The 22,971-nt window shown below is 46.9% G+C and overlaps 1 protein-coding gene across 7 annotated transcripts in view; it reads right to left on the bottom strand.

Annotated features, from left to right (window-relative positions):
• Window positions 1-9,629: 9,629 nt before the first annotated feature.
• Window positions 9,630-22,971, bottom strand: part of KLHL29 (kelch like family member 29) — a 408,570-nt gene continuing 395,228 nt past the window's right edge. For all 7 annotated transcript variants that reach the window (XM_054193778.1, XM_054193775.1, XM_054193770.1 and 4 more), the window contains one exon: window positions 9,630-11,880. In XM_054193778.1, coding sequence (XP_054049753.1) covers window positions 11,697-11,880 — 184 coding nt within the window. In that variant the 3' untranslated portion in view covers window positions 9,630-11,696. The remainder of the gene's footprint in view (window positions 11,881-22,971) is intronic.

Raw genomic sequence — 22,971 nt, 5'->3', positions numbered from 1 at the left:
TACCACACCTCCTTGATTTCACAGTTCAGATGTTTTACTCTGGGATTCTGCTGTTTAGCTATTTTGAGCAGTTTCACTTTTGCTTTCAGTGTTTTTCCATTAAAGAAAAAAAAAACTTCTATTATTAATTTTGACAGAAGAAGTGAAATTAGCATCGCCCAGTGGTGAGTGAGTAACATAATTGTTATGAAGTTATGCTCGGTGCTTAGGAAATATTTTATGTTCGGTTGCAGGGTACCACCCAGCTCTGTGTATAGTACATCAGCATCCAAGTGATACCAGAATTTCTCATTAGATGTTTTTTTTTTTTTTTTTGTAAAGAAACACTCTCTCTCTTCCCTTTTTATCAAAGTTGTTCTTACTTTTTGTAGGGTGTTTTTGTTTGTTTTTTAAAGTTAAACTTCTACTGTATCTAGGAATTCCTTTAGTTCCCTCCCACCCCGGAGAATTCACGCACAGGGGAACAAGCTGCTAGGGGTTGTGCAAATGAAGAATCAACCCACATCTTACTCCCTGGCTGTTTATCCAGAGCTAACAAACTGCGTGTGACGCGTATAACGTGGAACAGAGGATGAGAAACGGTTCTATAGATCTGTTACGGCCTCTCTTGAGGTGTAGGACATAGAATACCCCTGCTCGTTTGCCTCTTTTCCTTTCTGGGTACCTAAAGCTATAGGGCTCCTGGGCAAAAGACTTAGTTGAGGAAGAGCGTAAGTAGTAACTTGTCTCACGTTTGACTCCAATTGTGCTTTTATACGCAGCTTTGAAAGCACAATTAGATATTAAATAAAGTAAGTATAATATAAATAATACAGAAAATATTATAAAATACATAAATATAATACATTAATATATGATATATAAATAATATAGAAAATATGTAAATAATGTAGAGGTTGGTCAGGGAGAGGCGAGGCTCATTTTGTATCGGGATGGGCAGATGTGTCGTTTTGATGTGAACGGCTTTGCCCACCCCAGCATCACCATTAACACCGTCCCAGGGGTTTGCGGTCCGTGAATAAAGAATGCAGGGGACGAGGTGTTGCCTGTCCGTTTCTGTCTTTCAGGAGTGGTGATAGCCGTGTTAACGCAGAGAATAGTTTCAGGCCTGATTTCTGGTAGTGGTTGTGAAAACGATCAGTCAAAAGGGACAAAACTCGGCTTTGTTTGGGCGTGGACAAAAGGATCCATGTAAAAATACCTGGTGAACTTTGAGTAGTACATCAGCAGCGTGAATTAGTGAGGAATACTTGGATTGCATCGCGTGGTGTTAATAAAGCCTTAGTGAAAGCTTGGGCAATGCTCACTTGTCAGGAGTTCACTGCTTAACGCTGCCACCTTCTGCTCTTCGTTACTGCCTTGAATGTTCTTTTGAAATTTCCCATATTTCCTTAAATTTGCGGTGTTGCACATCCTCTGTTTCTTCCTTTAAGCCCCTCAGCTAATGTATTTAAATAAATTAAAAATGAGATCCTTTTGTTCTGTACCTCAGGCAGGATTTGGATTTGGACCTGTAACCTGTTTTAAGCTAACACCGCATGTGAATAAATTCTGTAAGCTAAATCAGTAACTGATTAATGAAGCCAAACACTTCATTTTTTATTTTTTTTTCCTCCTCCTTTTATGCATCACTTGTGGTTATGTAACTATTATGTAAAAATGAGGGATTATAAACTTTAACACTAATTAATTCAGCCTCATTGCATTTGTAGGTGAGGGATTTTTTCACACTGGGATCATTTGCGTAGGGAGTATATTTCAGTTGAACCCGCTGCCAGTAAATGGCTGTGACTACTACTAAATGCCATTTACTTTAGGGATGCATTTGAGTTGTGCTATATTGAGCCTTTCTTTAAATAGTAGGGAAAATCCTTTTCCTTTAAAAATATAAGCTCCTAAAATTGGGGCCTACAGGAAAGCTGGGGAGGGGCTGTTTGCAAGGGCATGTAGCGATAGGACGAGGGGCAATGGTTTTAAACTAGAGCAGGGCAGGGTTAGATTAGACATTAGGAAGAAGGTCTTTACAATGAGGGTGGTGAGACACTGGCCCAGGTTGCCCAGAGAGGTGGTGGAGGCCCCATCCCTGGAGCCATTCAAGGCCAGGCTTGATGAGGCTCTGAGCAACCTGATCTAGTTGAAGATGTCCCTGCTGACTGCAGGGGGGTTGGAGTAGATGGCCTTTAGAGGTCCCTTCCAACCCAACACATTCTATGATTCTATTCTATGATTTAAAATGGATTCACCAATTTTAGTGGAGTGTTAGTGTAAACCTGGCCCTCCGCAGTAAAGCTTGCTGATACGTGGATGCTGGTTTGGAATAAAGGTGCTTTCAAGTTGCAGGTGCGAAAGGTATTTTCGAGTTAAGCTGTGTCAGAAGCCTCCTCACGCTCAATTACAAGAGCGGGGCAGGTTGGGAGCAGAGGAGGAGGAGGAGGTTTGGGCTCCGCGTTTGGGGCATCGCTGCTGCGGCACGTAGGTGTGTTCATAGGGTCAGAGGATTGCCGGGGTTGGAAGGCACCTTTAAGATCATCGAGTCCAGCCATCGACCTGACACTGATACTGCACAAGCTGAGTCGGTTCTGCGGCCGTGGGCTCCTCTCCGTGTTGTGTTTTGTTTTGTTTATTTCTGTCTCTGGGCAATCGGGAATTTGGCAGAGTATGCGTGAGAAACGTGCAGGTCCCCGAGCCTGGGTGGCTGCTGGGAACGCTCACGCCATTTGTCATCCTGGTGTTTTGTGGAGGTGAATTATGTCGTGATGAAAGCCCCTTTGCGTCAATGTAAAATTTGAATTTTGAATTGAACCCAGAGGTGTTCGACTGTGTCTGTGTGGAAGGAGGAGCCTGTAAAGGTGACCTGTCAGCTGTGGGACTGTGGATTGGGAGGAAGGAAAGACTTGGGGAAATTTCAAAAGGGCTCCCTTTGAAATATTTCTTCAGCAAAGGAAGTAGAGCAGAGACCACGATATTCATCCTAGAGAATATGTTACATTTGGACTAAATTAATTTGCTAAGAAATTGAGTCTTTCTGCTGTTTTAGTTAAGGAGCTATTTCTCATCTCCAAAATCCCAGCTCTGGTTCTGTCATGAAGGCCTTGCGTTCTCTTCCCGACGTTGTTACACCTTGTAGAATCCCTCCTGTGCGTGGAGGCTCCCTGGCAGAGCACCCATACCTGATTTTGGTGATGGGCAAGGACAAACTGCCAATCGCTTCCAGGTTTCTAATGAATATAATTCTGAAATGAGTTCTGAAGTGGTGCCCGCTGCGTTATCTGTCTGTGACATTACAAAAGGTTTCGTGAGAGAAAGGAAATAAAATGTGAATAGTCACATGTTGTATGTGACCATTAACATCAGTTTAGTAATAAATTTTGTGTAGACATTTTAAGTGTCGGAAATGGAAGCGTGTCAGACTACATTTTCACGAAGCACTGGAGATGTAACGGGTTTAAAATTAATGTCTAGCCTTTATATTGGGGTTAAAGTGCTCCAGAGTCTTGCTCTAAAGTTTAAAGCATGTTCTGAAGGCAGAAAGCTTTTTTTTTTTATTATTTTAAATTAAAAGCTTCCTTTTCACAAGAATCAGAGGACAGCCACAAAAGTACGAACTGAGCATAAATTTTACAGCGTTAATCCTTTCAATACATCAGAATAAATTTTGGAAATGGCAGTGAGCTGACACCTAACGATGATTTAAACGTCTAGCAATTGGTCACAAAAATTCGGGTTTATTCACGGAGAATAAAGTCAGCAGAAAACAGTGTTGAGCCTGATGCCGTGGCGCGGGGTCTGCTGACTTCGGTGTGGCTGGAGTGTCTCTTCAAGAAAGGTATGGGGTCTCGAGCTGCGGGGTTCGTGCGTCTGCCAGCTCTTTGAGCTTTTCATCCAGTGGTTAAACTTGGGTTTAAACACATGGGGAGAGAGATGTGCCTTATTCCTCATTTGTTTCGGTCCGGCTTCTACTTCCAGGCACCGCTTCTTGCCTTCTCTTTATGTTCTAGACTCTTCATACGTAGATATTTTTTTTTCTCCCCCCCAAAGATACTAATGCACTGTGATCAAGTAGCCTCTCAGTCGTCTTTTTGCTGAGCGGAACGAGCTCTTTATGGCTTTCACTGCATTTTCTCCAGCCTTTAAGTCAATTTTGCGGCTCTTTTCTGCAGTAGGTCAATTTTTCAACATCTTCTGAAACATTTGTTCACAGAGGAAATTGATGTGATATTCCAGCGTTGGTCCCACCAGTGCCATATATAGAGCTAAAAATCGCTGATTCCTACTCACTCTTCCCCTTTTTGCACATCCGAAGATCAATTTAGTCCTTTTATGCCACGAAATTGGGCTGGGAGGTCTCGTTGCTTGACTCTTCTCAGACTTGCAGCGTTTCACGATGCTGTTCTCCATCCTGAATGTCAGCCCCTTCCTCATTCCCACCTCTCTGAGGTCCCGCTTACCTTCATTAAAAGTTTTGTGCTGGTGGTCCCAGGTGGCCAGAGGAGCCAGCCCAGTACGTGCCACTTGTTCAGCCCTCGTTACCTTCTGCTCTGCTAATCTGTTTCTGCAGGGCTGTGACTGGTGAATTATGTCAACATTTTCCTTCAAGAGCCGTGGAAGAGGAGGATCCTCCATTAGAAATACCGTAATAATACCAAAATGAGAATTGCTCGAACAGATTAGATATCCCTCAATTAATCTGCCAATTTTTGGCCTGTTTAATATTTGCTGAGTACTGTGCAGCCAGGAAGTTGAAGTATTTTGTCACATGCTGTTGAAAATCTATTCCCTTATCAATCAAATGTGTAATCCTGTTGGAGAATGAGATCAGGTTTGTGTGATACAGCTGATTTTCTAGAAAATCGTCGTATTTATTCTTATCTCTTTGATTCATGATCAGTTTAGTTAGATATCATCTTCCCATTTTTACTTGGGATTGATGTCAGGCGAATGCCCTGTAATTACCCACTCATTTCACTTGCCCTTTTGATAACTGTCACATTATCAGCACTCTTTCTGAAATACCCACGTGTTAGTAAAAATGAGTATCAGCAGGGCAGAGTGTTCAGTTACCTCCTGAATTATGAAACCCCTATCCACGAGGGAAAGTCTAATATCCTCTGCAGGCAGTATGCGGTTTGGACATCTTTGTTCCCATGGGATATCTCTTGCCAAATAGGAAACAGAACCGTGAGCCATTGCCACGCACTCCCTGCCGCATTTCCACTCTTCATTTTCCCTGCGAAGGCCCTGCGAAATGGCCTGTTGCCATTTATATGTTTCGATACGTAAATGGGCAGCCTGCAGAAAAACTGCCCGCAAACTGAAGCAGGTAAAATTGAACTCGGTGACAAGAAGTAACAGAGTGCTGTGTTGGCCAGGCATGAAAGTAAATAACTTATTGAAAGAAAATCTCTTTTAATGGAAACGGCGTGGCTGCAGAAATTCCGGTGGGCTCGGAAATTTTAGGCTTGCTTTGTGAGAGCTGATTTGGGTTGCCACTGGAACAGGTTGCCCAGAGAGGTGGTGGAAGCCCCATCCCTGGAAGTTTTTAAGACCAGGCTGGATGGGGCTCTGAGCAACCTGATCTAGTGGGAGGTGTCCCTGCCCAGGGCAGGGGGGTTGGACGAGATGGCCTTTAGAGGTCCCTTCCAACCCAAACCATTGTATGATTCTATGATTTTTTTTACTTGGGTGGAGGGACAGCTTTTCTGGTAGAGCATAATGCTCCGTGTACGCTTAAGGTTGGAAGCATTGGTGTGATACCTTCGCTATTCAGTTCAGCGATCCCTCCTCTGATGCTGCCCGCCAACACAAGGACATTGTGCTACAAATTAGGGACTGATTTGAGTTCCCAAGACGTGGAGAGGAATTGGTTCCTTTCTACCTGTAAAATGTGTGGTTTTTTTAATGAGACAGGAAGCGGGAGCTTATGTAGGAGTGTCACTGGTGACCTCATAGAATCTTCATGGTTGGAAGGGACCTTTGAGATCATCGAGTCCAGCCATACACACACCAAAAAACCAAACCAAACCAAACCAAAAAACCTACAATCTCTGCCACTAGAGCATGCCCTGAAGTGCCACATCTAGACGTTTCTTAAACACCTCTAGGGATGGTGACTCAACCCCCTCCCTGGGCAGGCCGTTCCAGTGCCTGACCACTCTTTCAGTAAAGGAATTCTTCCCAATATCTAATCTAAACCTCCCCTGCCGCAACTTCAGACCATTTCCTCTGGTCCTGTCATGATTCACCTGGGAGAAGAGGCCAACACCCACCTCTCTCCAACCTCCTTTCAGGGAGTTGTAGAGGGCAATGAGGTCTCCCCTCAGCCTCCTCTTCTCCAAGCTAAACATGCCCAGCTCCCTCAGCCTCTCCTCATATGCCCTGGTCTCCAGACCCCTCACCAGCCTGGTAGCTCTCCTCTGGACACGCTCCAGCACTTCAATGTCCCTCTTGTACAGAGGGGCCCAGAACTGAACACAGCACTCGAGGTGAGGCCTCACCAGTGCCGAGTACAGAGGCACCATCACTCCCCTGCTCCTGCTGGCCACGCTGTTCCTGATACAAGCCAGGATGCTAACCTCAGTTAGGTTGGCTGCTCTTTAGCCACAAAAACGTGGAAAAAGGTCACAATGCTGGACGATGGAGACCGTGTGCGTATTGCCTGTGGTGCGAGGCAAGACTTTAAGCAATCTTCAGCTTCCTCCCAGTTGTCATCACAATTCCTAGTTCTGTATCAATTTGCTTGCAACCTACATGCTGAAGTTGCCTGTCGCGCTATTGGAACCCCTGGGATACCAGCGCTGTTCTCTGGGCACGTCGCGAAGGCGTTTCGTACCGTTGCCGGTATGAATCTTGCCGTGTAAGATCTGGGATACGAACTCCAAAGGCAGAAGAGAATGCCGATCCAAAATTACAGATGACGAAATTAAAACCAGCAGGTGGCCTTTCAAACCTTCATTGTATAGACCACCGCTCATGAAAAATTCAGAGGCAGTTTTGGCTTGACGACAGCGCTGGAGCTTCCTTGTCCCAGGTAGTAACTGAGCCAAAACGTTTAATTCTGTGCGTAAAGCTGTTACGGATTGAAGTAGAATTTGTTTAGATAAAGAAAACGGCAATTTTTTACTCTTTAAGAAATCCGGTAGCTAAACAGGAATTACTAAGAGTGTGTTATCAAAAGAAAAAACACTGGGGACTAGCAAAGGGAGAGTGGTTTCTCAAGGTTCTCTGCCACTTTCTTCTTGTTTCCAGTCTCCAGCAGCTGCGGACGGCGCTGGGCTGTTGTCGTGCTTGCGCAGCTCAGCAAAGGAGCCCGCGATGGCAGCTCTTGCTTCCATGAATTCTAACCTCAGCCAGTGTTTAATCACGCCTCGAACAGATTGGCTTTTTGGAGGAAAAACGGGTGTTTCTGTTCTGGTGTCACTGTCCAGCTTAAGGTGATGAGTGATGGAATCGCCCTGCCCGAGACACGTCCATCTGCTCCCCTCCTGACCATTTTCTTCCTGGCTTTTCCTGCAGCCTTAAGTTGTCATCCCAAAACACTTGCCGACGATGGGAACTTACTGCTGCCTATCCTGGCATCTCTGCTTCAGCCGAAAGCCTGCTTCAGCTCCTGGTTTGGAGCCGACTTGAAATAGGAGAGAAGGCATTAAGGGCTGAGCTTAAGGGTCTCCTCCAATTTGAAAAGCTTGTCTTAGCACGAAAAGTTGTAAAAATGTCAAAGTGGCTACAGAGTCAGCGTCTTCCCATGGACCTGGCGCAGGGCGCAGCCTGCCAGCACCCGACTGCGTGCGCTGGTTGTGGGTTTGTCCCCTGCTCCGATATTGTCACCTTTTTCAGTGGGTGATGGGGAGGCAGAATGGTCCCGAGACCTCGCCCTCACGTTTGAGACAGCGGAAAAAAGCTTTGGGATCGGTTCCAACGTTCAGAGACATCCTTCGCGGGCAGCCGGGCGGGTGGGCAAGGACTTGAAGCCGTCGGTGCCTTTGCCGATGAAACAGGGCGTCACTCGTCACGTCGGGCTGCGGCTCCTCTCCCGGCTCCTCCCCGCAGCCGCGCAAAGCCGGGGCTCCTGCCGGCGCTTGGATTGCCGGGACTCCACCGAGGGCGAGCTGAAGTGTAACGAATGCTCTAATTAGCTTGCTCCGCTTGCACTGTGCTAAGCTCAGCCTTAACACCTAGCCGCGGTTAATTAAAAGACAGGGTTGCTGAGGTTTTATTAGTACAGTGTGTTTGCCGCTAGATGGAACGGCGGGAGGAGGGTGGATGAGTTGTGTAAATTGGCAGGGGCGGGTGATCACCTGAACGCAGTGAACAGCCCCATTTGGAGATCTCTCGCCTTCCCAGGTGAGCCAGGGGAGAGTCAAACCAGGCAACAAAAGCGTTTTTATCGTTCTCGGGCTGCTGAGCCAGCGCGTCCCCTCAATTTCTTAAAGCTTTTTAGAAGAAAAATCTCCGAGCAGGTATGTGGCGCATGATTCATTTGGCAAATGCGCTCAGCCAACTTCCCGGAGGGGAACTAAAATAATTTCCACATACAAGTAAAGCAAATACCTGTGTCTTGTTCATCCTACCAAGTATTATTGACTAGCGCTGAGTAAGAGATCTCTGCAGAGCCTTGATGAAAAGGTTGGCAACTCATTCCGCTTGGTCTGGATTCCTGCCGCATATTGAATTGCCAGGCTTTGAGTAATCTTCACAGGCTGTTCAACCTCAGCCACTAAGCCTAAACTAAAATGGTTAAAAACTGCTGCTCATGCTCGTAACTACTCACATAGACGCACTCTGTAAGAACCGGAGACGATTTCAATGTATGTTCCATTCTTCCCGTTAATGTGTAGAACAGATACTGCCTCCTCAGATCCAGCTGCAACGTTCCACTGCGGTGGTATTTGAGACTAGTTATATTTGGCTCATCTTTGTTCCATATCCAGTTTTACAACTACCAGATGATGCCCTAATGAAACATCAAAGAAACCAGGAACGGTTGCACTTAAGTGCTCTCTGAAAGATGTGGCCGGTGAGGTGCAGAGCTCCCGCTCTGGATACGAAGGAATTTTGACCATAGGGCAAAAGCGACCTTCATCTTTTAGACACGGCAGCAGCATTGTAGCACACATCCTAACTTCCATTCAAAACAAAACACCAAAAAAAGAAAAAAAAAAAAAGGAAAAAGCTGTTTATCAGTGCTTTTTTTTTAATACAGTTTCCCCAACTATCGTGAGCCCTCTTGTTCTTTACTTAATTTACGTCTGGGGAAAGAGATGAAGAAGAAACAGCCTGGCTGAATAAAACCCAAGAATCACTTCCGAGAAATTTTTCCGAAACGAGAATGGAAGCACTTTGGAAGCTACTGAGCGCTTCAGTATTAGCAGTAAATTTTGTGGCGTTGCGAGAGAAGCACGCTGGATGGAACGCGCACACTTTCATCCCCGGCTGGGCCGAGCCCTGGGGCGACTGGTGGTGCCGCGTTGTTTCTTGGTCAGTCGTGACACAATTAATCCAATCTGGATGCTGAATCTAGATCTATAAATATATTTATTATAATATAACAAGAACTTAACAGTAAACATAAACTATATACAATACCATTACAGAGAACCCTGTTTTTAATATTATTCACAGAAATAGCCAGTTTTGTTCCAGTGTGAGAAATGAGGAAGTAAGCTAAATTGGAAATGTTGACTGTGTTTCGGCCTTGTTGACAGGTAGCACCTCCTTTGGAGGCAGACACACACCAACACTAAAATTAGTCCTGCCCCAGGCAGTTAGAAACTTGTGCTCCAATCTGTAGGTTCACACTTGCACCCTGTTTGACATAAATACTTTAAATGACATACTAGTATATAATTTCGTTGTGCTTATTTATTTTTTTTTTTTTTCCTTTAAAGAATAAATAAAACAACTGCATAACAAAGGCTGGATCCTCACTGTCAAAATGAGAGACTTGAGTCACCCTATAGCTTGACTCAGCTGACGTGAGCGCTTTTTCTTTAAATACTGCAAGATACAAATTTCATTTTTTTTTATTTTATAAACGATTATTAATAAAATAAGATGATCAGCTAACCACCTGCATTGATTTCCCCGAAGCTGTAGGCAGACCTCCCTCCGTATAAAAAGGCTAGCGTATTTGGTATGAAATTCAACCAGATATTGACTGCAAGATCTCGCCCTCGCCCTGTATAGGACCCTCCTTCTTGAATTACCGGCATGGCATTTGGGACTTGAGTCTGCAAAGGCAAGTATGGCAACTTTTTTCCCTCTACTTGGAAAGAAATCGGGCAATCCTTAGCTTGGGGTTACTTCCTCCTTGTGAATTTTAAGATTCTTTCCCCTGCCCCCTCTACGTTACCCGGTCCATCTCCCATTTGATCCTTTTCTGTATAAATTTATAAAGAATTTCCACATCACAACGCTCTCTGGATAGACAATATTTTAATATATATAAAAATATAACCCCTGTGCTGTGCATATACTTACAACTCTACGTAGTAATCACTTTAAGTCTCTTATACTGGGCTTAAGTCTATGCATTTTTCTACCATGGGATTTAAACTCGTGTGTTTAAAATCTGTAAATAAGAGAAGTATAAGGCTTCCACGCCTATGGGGAAACTTGAAAAATAAAATAATAAAAAAAAACCTTCTCAGACTTTACATAAAAGATAGTGGCGTAAATCCCTAGGTAAGGGATTTTGGTTGAGAGCCAAAACCGAGTGCGTACCCACAGCAGGAGGCGTCTTCTCCGGTTGTTGAAAACGTGGAAATCCCACACCGCGCCGTGTGTTTTAACGTGATCCCAATCAGAAGAAGTGAAGAGCAGTTTTGTCAGGAGAACACCTCTGGAATCGAAACCATTTTCATTTTGCGTTACGGGAATCGAGCACTGCCAAGTTCGCTCACCAGCGGAAACCGGGAGGAAGAGGTGAGGAGCCCCCCCCCGACCCGTGGGCATGGCCACACGTGCCCACACAAGTGTCACCGGGAGCAGAAACTCATCCAGCCCAACAAACCTTTTTTTTTTTTTTTCTCTTTCATCATTTTACACGGAATTTATTACCAATGGCTACTCTTCTTCCCCCCAGTCCCCACCTCACCCCCCCTTCTGGGCTCTGCTCTCGAGAACTGAAAGATTCCTTTGATCTGATGGAAGACTGACACCAACGTAAGCCATCTGTCACACAAGATTTCTCTCAGGCATTGGTATTGAAAAGCATGTATTTGTTAAAAACAAATGTCGGAATCAAAGTGGTAAGGACACTTTGACCTTTCAAATAGATTGACGCCTAAAGTGTAATAGTAAAACTAATCTGCACGGTTATTTTAAGAATCAAGCTTGAGCTCTAGAAGTAAAATGCAGATTTTTTTTTTTTTTTTCCTCTCTTCCCCAGCTTAAAAAATATGTGAAATTCTATTGCACCTGGGCTGACCAAAAGCCGACGTCCAGAACAAGTGCCACTATAACATCTAGTGACACCCTTGTATTATTAAGTTACAATATCTTACATAGCACGGAGCTCTCTGCTCCTTGTTCACCAAAAGGTGAGGATGATTTTTCTACATTCAATGTAGACACTATTCAAGACTTTAGAGCAATATGTTCACTGGCTGGCTTTGCTGCTTTTGTTTCGTAAGTCGTAGTAATCTTCTTGCCCGCTTTCAACAGGTACAAAGAGTTCTCCATCCAACTCCCGGGTAACGTCAGCCGCTCTGAATGTACTTCTTGATTACTACGCAGCCGTGTCGAAAAACAGGGCAGGGCATATTTGGTAGAAGTGTCCACGTATTCGTCTTAGGATCGTAGGCTTCCATGTTTCCCAGGGCAGGTCCTTCGCTGCTAACGATCCCACCGGTGGCGTAAATTTTCCCATCCAGAACCACAGCGCTGTATTTTTTCAAAAAAAGAAAGTTTTAGTTAGTCTTCTCACCCAACAATTTTCTTTTTCGTCTGAAAACAAACCCAGTCTTCCGTAACAAGGGGTAAACAATGAATATACCCTTTATTATTACCTATATAAAGGTGTGTGGGCATTTCTCTTCCCTCTCCCTTTCTCTTCCCCCTCCCTTTCTCTTCCCCCAAATTAATCCTTTTTGTGTTCCTGCCAGGTAGGTAAATGTTGTCTCTAATTTAAGCAACAGAAATTAGTCCAAGTGAGGTGTTTCTCCAGCCCACGTACAGGATCTGCAGCAAACGTAGCAGGACGACGTGTCCCTGCAACACCACGCACACGCAGAAGCAATCCAAGCAATTTGGGGTCCCCACCACCTCAGCTGGAATAAACCCTTGCTTCAAGTCACTCCTCTAATTATCAATGAAGGGGGGAATAAAAACCCTTCCCAAAAATGCTCTGTTGCTTCAGCCCCCTCCGTGGTGGCAGCGCCCAGGGGTCCTGCTGACCTGTCCTCCTTGCCACCAGGAGGGCTGGTGCAAGAAGCCCACCCGGGGCGCAGGATCTGGTGGCTGGGGATGTGCAGCTGAGGGTTTGCACGGGCGCGGTATGGTGGCCGCTGAAGAAGAACAACAAAACCTTACTGCTTTTTAAAAAGGGAAGTGTTCAACTTCGGACACCTCTTGCAAATCAAGGATAACGAGGCTGGGCTAATCCCATGGTCTGTAGGCTCTCGACAGAAGGGAAGGTGCACAGGTGTGAAAGGTACTTGAAAGAAAAATTGCCCTTCAGCCTCGTCTCTTCCTCCTCCCTCCTTCCACTTAATCCCTCGGCCTCTCCGATAATGCTGACGCTCGCTTTGGGCTAGTGAAGACGGACAACGAGGGACTGGGCTCCGGGGTGTGTATTTGGGAAGGGCAGATGGACAACGGAGGCAGCTGGGTGGGAAAAGCCTCTGCAGGGCTGCCGCGTTCTCCATGCTGCCTTCCCTCTGCTCTTCTGCCCGAGTTTGTCCCCCAACATTTAAAGATGTTGTTAAGACGAACGGGGCTGGCAGTGGTTTTACTGGTGGTTGGGGTCCCTTCCAAGAGGTCTTCTGGTGGTTGGGTCCCTTCTAAGAGCAGCTGGGGGATGGCTGTGTCGGAAGGAAGAGGGACTTGGAGAGTGTGTGCCAGAGGACAGCAGGGACAAAAAGAAGGAGGGGAAGGAAATTAATTGCAGCCAAGAAGGTGGCCTAGATCTAAGAAGCTGGAGAAGGGTAGCAACCCTGTAGGCTTGGTAAAAGCGAAGTCATTTCTTTAGCTAATTTTGGAGTAGCGGTAAAAAGAATAACGAGAAGTGATAAAGGCAAAAGACAGAGAGCGCTGGAAGACCCAGGATTAACCGAGACTAAAACGGCACCGACAAAGTAACATGTTTCTGAAGACCACAAAACTCTGATGTCCTTGTGGAGAAGCAGAGCCTGAGGTTAAAAATAAACCCACAATGACAACAGTGAGGACTCAAATAAGCCTAGTCCCTGGGTACCGCCAGGAAATAGGAAATAATGAGAATCTTGTCAAAATAACTGTTAATCTGAAAGGAGGAGGAAGGAGAGAGAGACTTGAAACACTTGATTAGAGCCTATCCACAAATCAGCAGGGCTGGATGATACATAGCCCAGGGTCCTGAGGGAGTTTGCTAATGAACTTACTGAACCACTGGTAATTATTTTTGAAACGTCAGGGAGAAATGGGGAAGAACGAGGACTTGAGTAAAGCAAGTGTCATCCTGAAAGACGGCTCTGAAAGAGAACGGGCCCACCTCCAAAGGGGCCGGAGCTGGAGGCGGAGAGGCGCTGCCCGGCAGGGACTCCTGCCAGGAGGGAGCAGAGATGGCAGGACCAGCCGCCCCAGTAAATGGGACAAACATGTAAATTAAACCACAGTTTAGGGCTTAAGGTATTTGTTGGGGGGTGGAAAACCCATCTCTGTACTGGAGCGAGTAACTATTTAAAAGCAAACCAGGCCGGGACTTAGAGTTTGCAAAATACGGCATGGGGATGGGGGGGAGGATGGTCCCACCCCATGCTGAGACAGTCCCGACGTGGTGGAGGGGCTGCTGGAACCAGCAGGGTGAGAGTTGAGAAATGAGGCCATGGGGTAGTGGTTGCTGTTCGTGTTTCACTTTTTATTAATGGTGAAGCTGAAGCAGACAGAAGCTTATTCGAATTGGGATATGGTTCGGGATGCGTCGGGCAGAAGAGGGTCCAGTGTCAGAGATGGAGTGTGGTAGCTTTGCTGCCTCGGTCCTCTAATGAAATGCTGCTTGGTCATTAGAAAAGCACCCCTACTCAAAAAGTGACCCAAAAAATAAGGCAAATGGATTAATTCAGCAAATTTTTGGGGGTGAAGTGGGAAAACCCAAACAAACTGCCAAACGAAGAAAAGATTTCCCCAAGAAAGATCTGGCTGCAAAACTATCGATAACAGGCAATTATATGAAATACTGGTGTGGAGCGTGGAGCCTGGGGCTGGTTCCATCAGTGTTGATGATTGAGGTCCACTGCCCATGAATGGCCTCAGGTAAGTTTTAATTTTTTGGTGTGGACGAGAGTACCTCTCACCAGCACAGGAGAGGACCTTCGTGTCTGTTACCATGTAAATACGGGGTCTGTCTAATACTGCTCGTTACCCGAGGAGACCGCTCTGCATGGAGCGATTGCTCTGGATGGGAAGAAGGGGATGGACAGAGGGAGGACCCTGTGCAAAGACCTTTCCATCTGTGCTGTAGGTGACCCTGGGAACAGTAGCCAAGCGACCTCCTGCCCTTCCCAGCTGGCTGTGCGCTGCGTGGCTGAAGTCTGGCCTTAAGTGCCTGGTATCCCTTAGGCGTGTAGTGTTAGGTCTCTAAAAGGGGACGTGGGTGCTTCACAAATTCCTCCGTAGTATCTTAGCTGCCCACATTTCTTCTAGTTAAGTCTCCTCTGTGGCATGTCTGGTAGCAGCTACTCTAAGCCGCAGCTGCTGCCACTACAGCAGCTGAATAGCCAAGCGCACCTTCCCGAACGGCTCCGGGTTCCTCCCCAGCCCATGCTCTGGATCAGGGGTTGCAGCGGGTTGGCAAACGCTGCTCTTGTTCTCCGGCACCTGGGCTACGGCACTGAGAGAAATTCATGGCCAGCGGCTGAGACAAGCAGCTCAGTACTGTAACCTCCCACCGTGATGCCGATGCGCCGGGGAAGAAATGGATGCGGAATTCCACCCTCTGGAAGACTGTATGAATTTTAAATGGTAATTAGATTAGCTTCTGCCCCCTCCGTATGCAATTCCCGTAGATAAGACCGGCATAACGCTTAGCTCCTGAGTCATGCCTGAGGTTATGAAAAACAGCGAGCTGCTCCTGCTATGAAGAAACAGGCAGCTCTAAGCCCGCAGCGGGTACTTACGTGTGCAGGGGACTTTGGAGACATTCTGGCATCTCTGGGGCTAAAGTGGCAGGTAGCTACTTAAGATCAATTAGGAGTTTAGTCCTGGACAATCACTGCTAATTTCTGGGACCTCAGGGAATAGGAAACTCAAGTGGTCTCTCAAACCTTGAGGAAAGTGAGTGGAAAGGAGGGTGCTCATTGCTCTCTCTTCATTACTGTGACAATATTTCTTTTCTCCCCTCCCTTCCATCCCATCAGCTGTAAAAACATCGTTACCAAGGCTGATGTACAAAGAAAGGAATAATTACAATAATTAGGATGTGAGTTTATTGCTCGGTGCCATTAATCCTGAGAGATAAAATGATTACAGGCTGTCAGAGCCTGGGAATGAAGGAAGCTCCGCGATGCAGAGCCTGGCTGCCGGGACGCCAACCCTCCCCAGCTCCGGGGGCAGTGGGACCCCCGCCTCTCCGGCAGCACGCCGGGGGGGGAAGGTGATCGGCATTGAAACGGAGGTCACTTCATCCACTCTTTCCAGGAAAATACGTTTCAGTATTTTGAAAATTATTACCCGGCAGGCTAACGGCCCTGCTTGCCACTCCCCGGGTAACTACCGCCATTTCTGAGAGGCCTCACCTACAGCCCTGCAGCTGAGACACCCGAGGTGCCAGGGCATCCTTCACTGCCCAAACCATGAGCGGTCTCAGAGGATCACACCGTGTCCCCCAGCACTGCCACCACGAGTCCGGTCCATCTGCTGACCTCCACAGAGCTATGAATCATGGTCCTAAGAAAATCCCAACGAGGCTGAGGCGCACCAGGGCTGGTGGGGACCTGGTTGCCCACAGCTGGAGTGCTTGTGTAACCTGAATACCCTCTAAATCTCCTCTCTGCCTATCCACCTTGCAGTTCTTCCCCAGCTTGAGCTAACAGTTGGCAGAGAAGATCCCTCTCTGACAGCTGGCCATTAAGTGACTTGATGGACAAAGCCAATCACTGAATCATAAACTCATAGAACAGCCCAGGCTGGAAGGGACCTCAAAAGAGCATCTGGTCCAGCCTCTCGTAGGAAAGGGAGCCTTGATGAGATTGTCTAGCACTCTGTCCAGTCCCATCTTGAAAACCTCCAGCAATGGGGACTCCACCATGTCCCTGGGGAGGTTGTCACAGTAACTGACGGTTCGTGTTGTAAAAAATGTCTTCCTTATATTGAGATGAAACTTCTCCTTGTGTAACTTGTACCTGTTACCCCTTGTCTCCTCCATGTGGCTTCTTGTGAAGAGAGAGCCTCCTTCCTCCTTGTAGCCACCTTTTAAGGACTTGCACACTGTGATGAGGTGCCCCCTGAACCTCTCTTCTCCAGGGAGAAGAGAATCTTTCCTCATAGGGCAGGTTCTCCAGCCCTTTGATCATCTTCGTGGCCCTTCTTTGGACCTTTTCCAGTTTGTCCACATCTTTTTTGAATTGTGGGGACCAAAACTGGACACAGTACTCCAGGTGCGGGCTGACAAGTGCCGACTGGGATGATCACATCTCCACCTCTGCTAGTAACACCCCCACAGATGCAGCTCAGGACCTGATTTGCCTTTGTTGCCGCATTTGACGTTGCACTGCTTTTTAATCAACTTTTAAGCACATGTGAGCAAACCTAGTCATGCTCCAGCTCAGGTGTGGGGCACCAGGGCTCAGCACACACCAGCTGGGGGTGCTTTCAGCTGGGGCCCTGCTCAGGCAGCTCAGCTGCCGTTGCTTTGGTGGCCACCTTCCCACCAAGACTGTTATTGACCCTCCACTTTTTGTTCAGAAGCATCTTACATCTCCTGATGGGCAGTAGGCTGGACGCAACCCAAAGCACAGGATGTCAGCGCCTCTTTTCTGTAGTGTTTGAGAGCCCAGTGCCCCGCAGCTCCTGCTCCAGCCCTTCTCTCTCCCAGTCGTGATGGCCAGACATAGCGCCAAGCAGTGGCCCTACCAGCAACATTCGTTAATTTTGATTATTATTATTTAAAAATTTCCTGCTTAGTCCTAAAGATCACGTCAGCCTTATCAGGGAACGTTATAAAAGAAAAAAATAAATTCCTATATTGTAATGCCTAGGGTTGCAGAAGAGATTTGAAACAGCTGAATTGGCATGTTGTTTTGATTCCCTGAAACTTAATATCTTCTGAGTCCACAAACAAAGCTCCTCTCCCCCCTCACTCCTGCCCATGCAGGCACACGTGCCCACCAATTTATTTGGAGCAGTTCCATAAAGGTTATTAAATATGATCAGTTAGATAGACACAGACTCTGCTTAGAAGAAGAAAAAAAAAATTCCCTGCGTTTAGAAGTGGATGAATTTCTTTCCTGCCCTAAGATTTCAGGAGGGCTTTCCTGGAGGTAGAACTGAACGATGCTCGTCACCTGGGTGGGGTGAGCACTAGGACAAGAGAAGCCTCAGGGTGCCAGGTACGGTGGGAAGCGGCTCCGTGCGGTGCCGGGCAGAGTGCCACGCGTCCCAGAAGCTTTTGCTTAAACCAGGGACTTTTTAAGGAAAGCTGCAGGGTGGTTTGCAGCGCCGAAGGGAAAGGCACGGCTGCTAACGCCGTGGGTGGTGGTGCTCAGGGTGCCAAAGCGTCGTCCCGAGTTTGGGAGGGGTGCCGACAACCTGCCTGGCTGTTTTGCGGCCAGGGTGGCAGCCAGGTTGTTCTGTTCGAGAGGGCTGGAGCTCGGGTGGCCGTGCTGTGCTGCCAGAGGTGTCATCTTTACAATGAGATGGATAAATGAGGGTCCAGATTAGTCATGGTCAATTAGGAGGCTATCATGCCACTTCTTGGAGCGGGATTATTAGTGTGGGTGTTTTGGCCAAGCTCCAGTTGTATTCTCCCATACTCCACGAGCACTTTCCCTTGCTAATGATCCACAGCCATCATGTGGCATTGTTACTTATTGCTGAAAACCAGCAATGTTTTATTCCAAAGTCCGTCGCACATCAGTAATGGCCCAAGTGCTCTGTATCAGTTACGCTTTAATGCACAGCAAAATCCTTCATGTCATAAACCGCTACAGAAATTATTGCTATTAGTCTGGTGCGGCAGTTCTCATCCGCTGGCCGTGGAGCATAGTCCCGGCCACACGGCTCCTTCCAGATATGCTGGAAGATTTTGGTTTTCCCTTCTGGACCGCAAACACTTCCAGCTGCAAATGCTGCCTGCTGAACAGACCGGCCTTTACGTCTGCGGGCTCGAGAAGCGCGCGGCCATTAAGGAACTGCGCTCTGTAATAGCTTCACCTGGGAATATCCGTCCAAACAAGCCGTGCTCCAACCCCTTCCAGTGCCTGGAGTTACCGCGAACTTTGCAACGAGGAAAGGAATCGGCTGGGGGAGTCTGCGGCTGGTGCCGTGCATTAGCAATGCCTGGTAGTTAAGCACAGGAGTCACCATGCTTCACTGTTCAAGAACAAGGGCTTATTTGAAAAGAAGAGGGGAAAAAAAAAGAAAAAAGAAAAAAAATCCACAAACCGACCCTGGTTTTGTGCTGTTCAGCCCAAGTCGAAGTTTTATTAAAGATTTCCATTCGGCAGAACCATCTAATAAATCTTACTGGTTAACAGTCAGAGGAGGAGGAAGAAAATGCTTTTCTGGTGTCTGTTGGGAATTGCTGGTACTAAATTAGCTGCTCTGGAATTATTGCTGGCACCATCACGCTGCCGCGGTTGCCCCGTGGAGGCTCTCTGTAGCACACGCCTGTTTGCACGCCGCCTGCATCCTAAACGAGCAGAATATGGAATTTTTAATCATGCACAGAAACGCATTCAGTATTCTTTTTGCTTATGGAAAAATAGACTCTTAAAGGGCACGGCGGGAAGGGAGAGCGCCCGCCCGCAAAGGGAGGACTCTCCAGCGCTGGAGGGGAGGGATGTCTTTGCAAGTCCTTCTGGAGGTAGGTGTCCGGCGGAGCAAGGTGTGACCGTCCTGGCTCTTCATCCCTGCCGGCTGCTGTCTGCTGCTGCCACCACCCTCCAAGGTACCGCAAATGGACAGGGGCTGCCAAACTGAGGGGTCCACGTGGCAAACAGGACACACTTGCCTCATGTTTGGGAAATGCCAAATATTTCCCTCACGTGTCACGTGGAAGATGCTCAAGATCTGCACGTGCACACTCAGTGAATTTTAAAACACCTCAGGCCCATTATAGCTCTTTGCCCGTTCGGTACCATCCCTCAAAGGGTTAATTCTAGGTCAACACAAATTTCTTATTGACTTCCCTCAGGCCAGGCTTAATCTGAAAATGATGCTCAGTTTGCTCTTCCCTTGATTGTGAGCTGGAGACCCGAACTGTTTCTTTTTCGTTTTTCATTAAGAGTAGTTCAACTTGATCTTTAAACCATTTGAATGGACCTTGAATTTTTCACACACGGGAACGTCACACACATTTCTTTTCCCCGTGCTCGAAGCCATCACGCTCCCTACTCACGACGACGTAGAAACAGTGCAGATAAAAATAGAAGTGATGCGGGCAAGATTTTTCCCAGCAAATTTGGTATCGAGTGCTTCCTGGTGAGAGGAGATCAATAGCATGCGGTTAATTTTTAAGTTGTTTATGTTGCTGCTTTTAAACCATGTTTTTTGTGATCCATGCTAATGAGTGGAATGAGGAATTTATAGATTCACAGACTAAGGTCAGAAGGGATCTCTGTGCTTAGTTAATCTGAGCTTGTGTATACGGAGGCCATGCACTTCTCCCCAGGCAGTATCTCTCTTGGAAACGTATCTAATCGCCTCTTACAAACACCCAGTGTTGGTGAGTTCGCCCCCTCTCTTGCTGGTTCACTGTTTAATTATCCTTGCTGTTGGGAAAGCGCCTCGCTCCAAGGCTGAGATGCGTAACTTGACGTTCTAAGCCCTTGTAACCCGCTACGCCTCTGTCTGCCAGACTGAAAGCTTTTCCACTTGCTCCCAGTGATCGAGTCACCTCTCAGCTTTTCTTTGATAAACTCCTGAAATTTCACGTCCAAGATCTGATTTGCAACCCGGGGTCATTTTTGCAGCTTCCCTTTGAACTTCTGCTGATGTTTCCACACGTCGACGCGTGGACCCGAGACCTGCACTCCTCTCGCAGCAGCACTCTCTCTTCCCAGCTTCAACTTGTTTGCATTCCCATGTTAGGGCTCATATTATATATCCACCATTGCACTGACCTTTTATCCGCCGCACTGCGATGAGAGCTCACGTTGTGTAGCTCTGAGCGGCCGCCTTTACGTCCTCCTCTGAGTGCCTGGCTTTCTGAGGGGAGCAGGGCTGCTACGCAGGTCCAGCTCGCGATTGTGCTTCCTCCATCTATTACTTTGCACTTAAAAGACGGCTGCTACCTTGAGACGGTCTAACCGAGACATGCAGGTAACTGGCTGGAATAGCTCCTTCTGTAGTATTTTTTACCCGCCAAGTGTTACACCACCTGCAACCTTTACCAGGGGAGATTTTCTATTACCTGGATTGTTGGTAGATGTATTAAATAGCATTGAAGAAGAATCAGTGCTTGCTACCGGTGGCCTTGCTCAATGATATCTTCTCATTAACAGCTACATTTTGAGATCTGTCAGTGAAGCAGATTTAATCTCTCTAACGTGTGCCTTGTTAATTCCATATAATACCAGCCAAATACCTTGGAGAAATCGCAGTATATTATAGCATCACAGTTGTCTTTAGCAGTCAGGTGTGTTTTATTAAAAACCAAAACAAAGAGCCAAATCCCGCCCCCCCCCCAAAAAAGCGCAAAAGACAAGAGGTTGGTTTAACCAGACCCATTTTCCAGGAAAGTGCATTAATTGCTCTTCATTATATTATTAGTATCTAGTTATTTGTTGATGAAATCCCAAATTAACCACTCTGGTATTTTGCAGAGGACCAACATCAGGCTAAGTGAGACCACTTAGCCTGATGTTGGTACTTTGCAAAATTAATTGCTGCACTAAAATTCTCCCTCTCACCTTTTCAAAATATGGAAACACTTTGGCAGTGCCCTGAACCATCCTGAACTGTAAGAGTTATTAAAAATCAACATTAGTGGTTCAAACAGCTTCTCAGCGAAGTCTCTAAAGACGCCTGCATCCAAGATGGCCAGGTTGCCTGATTTGAGAACTTAATTTCTGACCTTTTCCGTTCCCATTTTTCCTTGCTGCCAACGGTGACCGCTTCTGGTCCCCTCGCAGCAGAACGTGGGACCAAACCTTCTTGCGCCCTTCCGAATACAGATGAGAAATACCCATCCGATCGGTTTGTGCTACACTTTGCTACCTCATCAGCCTCATCAGCAATGGTTTGATAACCGATTAAAATTACAAATTTCATCCCAGATGGTTTAAAATGCCATTCTTAGCCATTAGGACTTCCCCGTTCCCTCGGCCTCCTGTAGCAGCAGCCAGTTTTTCATCTATTTGTTACTGCTAACCTCCCGTCTTCCCTATTTCCATACATACTGCTTTATTTAGTTTTTGTCTAGGTTTTACATTTCCTTTTGGCTGAAATATTTTCCCCAGCACATTTAAGAATTTTTGAAAGTGTGCCTTTTTTGGCATCCAATTGGGAGGTACTGAACTATTCCTTTTTTTGGTGACTATCCCACTATAAATGTAGGTTTCCAGACCACTGTTGCTTTAGGCTTTGGGAAAATAAAAATAAATTTAAAAGTTTGACGTTACTGCTTACTGATGGATGTCATATTCTACTTCAGCAAAGCCAGTTTATTACAGTGCCTAAGCAGCAGCTAATATTTAAGTCACCAGTTTACTCTCCTTGGTCCACCACAAGGTCTCCCACTGGATTCCCTTCTGCGGGGTGCAGCACAAAGCATCCCTTCACACTAAAAACCTTGGGAATTTTTCGGGTGAGATGCTCAGCCAACGGCCCCGGGTTGAAATCGCCCACGACTGTGCAATTTCCCTTGTAGCGTATTGCAGATGCACCATTAACAGATTTTCATTATGTTTTGTAAAAGAGAGATGTTCGAAGGGCGGTTCATCTCTCTCTATGGGACCATACGGGAACGTATCAAATGCACAAGTCCCTCGTGTTCCGTTTTACTGGTTAGGGCTCTAATCCTGAGCTGTGTTGTCCCCTTTATTTGTGGTTTGCAGGAGAAAACCAGCCTCAGCAGCTGCCTGAGTGCTGCAGGCTCCTCATCCTGCTTTGCCTCCCGCTAGAGCAGAGGGCCAAGGAAGACTGGACCTTAGCGCAGGACGCACACGGCCGCCCGGGATGGAGCCGGCTGCTCCCCGTCCTTTACTTACAACAAAATATGCTTCAGCAGCCAAGAGAGGGCGCTCCTTAAATTAAAAAAGAAAGGGAAAAAAAGGAGAAAACCAGAAAAAAGCAGCAAAAAAGAGAGAAACCGAACATGCTTTCTCAAGAAGGAATTTTTTCCGCCAAAGCCAAAGGTTAAATGCAACAACTTAAAACACGGAGGTGTTTTTCAACCGCAGGATGGGGAGCAGGGATGCCCCTGGGGCAAGGAGCAGAGCTGCTGGCTGAACGTTTTGGAGATGCGGGTCTGTTGTGGCCCCATCTGCTGCTCTGTCGCTGCTATTCCTCCCACCCTGGCCAGCGTTTTGCGCCGGCACTTGCCCAGCACAACCCCTCTGTCCCGGTTTTGCGCAGTGCCTGAAGACGCTGCTGCATTGGGCACTGATAACAAACCCT

Source organism: Rissa tridactyla, chromosome 3 (assembly GCF_028500815.1).
Source record: "Rissa tridactyla isolate bRisTri1 chromosome 3, bRisTri1.patW.cur.20221130, whole genome shotgun sequence".
NCBI lineage: Eukaryota > Metazoa > Chordata > Aves > Charadriiformes > Laridae > Rissa > Rissa tridactyla.
The sequence above is the reverse complement of the archived record's forward strand: the minus strand, read 5'-3'. Positions and strand labels throughout refer to the sequence as shown.